Genomic DNA, 3,094 nt, shown 5'->3' with positions numbered 1-3,094 from the left:
TATATATATATTATATATATATATATATATAAAACAAAATAAGTTGTAAAATCTATCGGTAATTATTCACCATTACACATGTTTCATTTGCTAACAGGAATTACAGAGTTTTACATTTATATATATGAAATTATCCATTCATCCACCATTTGCGGAATGGCATTCATACAACGAGTAGTGGACGGAGAGATTCCACGATTCCATCAATGGGAAGATATTCACCGACTCAGTGCGGTAAAGAAAAAAAAATTATATTCAGCAATATAGATTTGGAGCCAAGTCAAATAAAGGTAAACAAGGCGTCTTTGATGGGTCTAAGGTTTGCAGATGATATAACAATCACCAAAAATGCAATTGGAAAAATTAGAACATTAAACCAAATTATTAGGCCAAGTAAAATAGTAGAGTTAAACAAGCACCAGGGGAAGCCCAAATAACCGACAATCTGTGACACTTGTGATATAAATAAAAATGGAAAATGCAATAATAGAGAAATTGAATATTTGTAAATTCGTAAGTCAGATATGAATGTCAGTTATAAAAGAAGCATTGAGGAAAAGGAAAATAGTGGGATGGAACCGTTTGCAAACAAGTTTTTCCTCCAAAAATATTCTCACTCGCAGAAATATATTTTGGTACAAAAATATTACATTTATCATTAAGGAAAGTGTTCAACCAATGTGTTTTATCAATATTGGCATATGGGAGTAGTATATGTAAGATAGTGGAGGCGCAATGGCCCAGTGGTTAGGGCAGCAGGTCGCGGTCATAAGATCGCGGTTTCGATTCCCAGACCGGGCGTTGTGAGTGTTTATTGAGCGAAAACACCAAAAAGCTCCACGAGGCTCTGACAGGGGATGGTGGCGAACCCTGCTGTACTCCTTCACCACAACTTTCTCTCACTCTTTCTTCCTGTTTCTGTTGTGCCTGTAATTCAAAGGGTCAGCCTTGTCACATTGTGTCACGCTGAATATCCCCGTAAACTACGTTAAGGGTACACGTGTCTGTGGAGTGCTCAGCCACTTGCACGTTAATTTCACGAGCAGGCTGTTCCGTTGATCGGATCAACTGGAACCCACGACGTCGTAAGCGACGGAGTGCCAACAACATGTAAGATAAGAAAGAGGATGAAAATCGAAATGAGAACAATGCAATATGTCATGATAAGAAGGATGAATGTTTTGTTGAAAGATAGAATTAGATGTGTAGAGATAAAATAGGAATGAGAACTATTGAATTAAGAAGAAAAAAAACAAGAGTTATGTGGGAAGGTAATTGAGCATGAACAGAAAACAATAGATACAGGATATCAACTACAGAATATATTCTATAAGAGGGGATGAAAAAGGAAGAGCAGGTAGAAAGATGAAGTGGAAGAAAGTCATCAAAGAATACATAAAGATGATGTATAAGATTCGTTTGAAGAACAATGGCAATGAACAAGAAGACGTGGAAGTGGACTGCTATATATCGCAAGAGAACACACACATCCATCACACACAGCACACATGCCCTAGAAAAGTACCTAATGGTGTCTAGTACCAGAAGTATGAAAACAGTATAATTTTGTATGAGGATCAGTGCTTTGTTCTACATGGCAGATGTAACCTGCAGCCGTGTTTTTTTTTTTGACATCTTATGCTTGACACAGTCTGATTTCTGACTTGCTGGTGTGAGATTACAACAAACTTGCTGACGATTGCATTGTGAGCAGGCTCTTCATCTTGCCAACAGTCGCTTTCCAGATTGTGTTAGAAGCGATATCCTTTCTGGCAAACTTCACAGTATGTTCCTAAGACATATCAAGCATCTGTTCTGATGTGGAAAACAGACAGGACCAAGAATATTGTACGGGTATCGTCCGAGATTTAAATATGTTTCTAAAATGCTTCTTTTAAAAAACGTATTTTCGAAAAGTATGTACTCGGTTTCAAATAGCATGCAAGATAAAATGTTATTTATTTTTTCCTCTCTTCTGTCCATCTAGATCCGTATATATCCATATCAAAATATAATTACATAAAGTCTTCTATTAATTGTATTACAAAGGGCGGCGATGGCAGTAATATTTTATATACGATACATATTGGCAATATACATTGCTTCAAAGTTTGGAAAAATGCTAGCAGTTTTAAGACGAGTGGGTTAGTCAATTACATTGACACCAGTCAATGTAATTGACAATGTAATTTTTAGCCTTCCAATCTTGGAAGGCTAAAAAAAGTTGACCGTGCTGGTATGTGAACCCAGAAGTAAAGCCGCAAAGAATTTTTTCCGACGTGCTAAGCATCCTGGTTGCTGGGAGCCTTGTAATGGCAGAGTATACTGATTTCAAATTTCGGAGCAATGCCAGCAATTTCGAGGAAGGAAGCAGGTCGATTACATGGACCTAGTGTCTAGCTGGTACTTATTTTATTGACCCTGCATGGCTGAAAGACAAAGTTGACACCAGTAGCATTTGAATGCAGTTTTCCCTGGCGCGGTAACGATTCTGCCAGCTCACCGCTTTCATTGGCAGTATTTATTTAAACACTGCTTTTATTCAAATTCTTATCTTTATAAAACTGTTCCTTGTAAATGTTAGTTACTTCTTAATGGAAAGTAAAAAATCTTATATTTATATTCCTTTCATTATCTATTTAACGCTTAAATTTGTTTAAATTTATAAAATATTTAGGTGTTATATTTTAAATACCGGTCTGTTAATTATATTTAAACATTTTAAAATTATTAGTCTGATTTATGGAGCTTAAAACCGGATTTTTTTTTGTCAAATTAAGTTTAAATATGAAATAACGAAAACCTTAATCATTTTCTATCTTCAAACGTATTTGAAACCGTGATATATCTTTTCGAAGTTATGACTATGGAATTATGAAATGTGGAAATTTAATTATCGACAAATATATTCTGTGACTGTATGGTACGAAATTTACTTCCCAATCACATAGATTCGAGTCCAGTCTCATTCTGTGGTACCTTAGGCAAGTGTCTTCCACTATAACATCGGAACGACAAAGGGTCTGTGAGTGGATTTGGTGGACAGAAATTGAAAGACCGTCGTGTGTGTATATATATATATATATATATATAT

General features: G+C 35.6%; 1 protein-coding gene across 1 annotated transcript in view; it reads left to right on the top strand.

Moving 5' to 3' along the window:
• LOC106877298 (homeobox protein unc-4 homolog) overlaps positions 1 to 3,094 on the top strand; it is a 118,161-nt gene that overhangs the window by 114,319 nt on the left and 748 nt on the right. The window contains exon 5 of the mRNA XM_052970913.1: positions 1,988 to 2,144. Within this exon, the coding sequence (XP_052826873.1) occupies positions 1,988 to 2,144 (157 nt within the window). The remainder of the gene's footprint in view (positions 1 to 1,987; positions 2,145 to 3,094) is intronic.

The sequence above is a fragment of the Octopus bimaculoides genome, chromosome 9 (genome assembly GCF_001194135.2).
Source record: "Octopus bimaculoides isolate UCB-OBI-ISO-001 chromosome 9, ASM119413v2, whole genome shotgun sequence".
NCBI lineage: Eukaryota > Metazoa > Mollusca > Cephalopoda > Octopoda > Octopodidae > Octopus > Octopus bimaculoides.
This window is presented reverse-complemented; position numbering and strand designations above follow the sequence as displayed.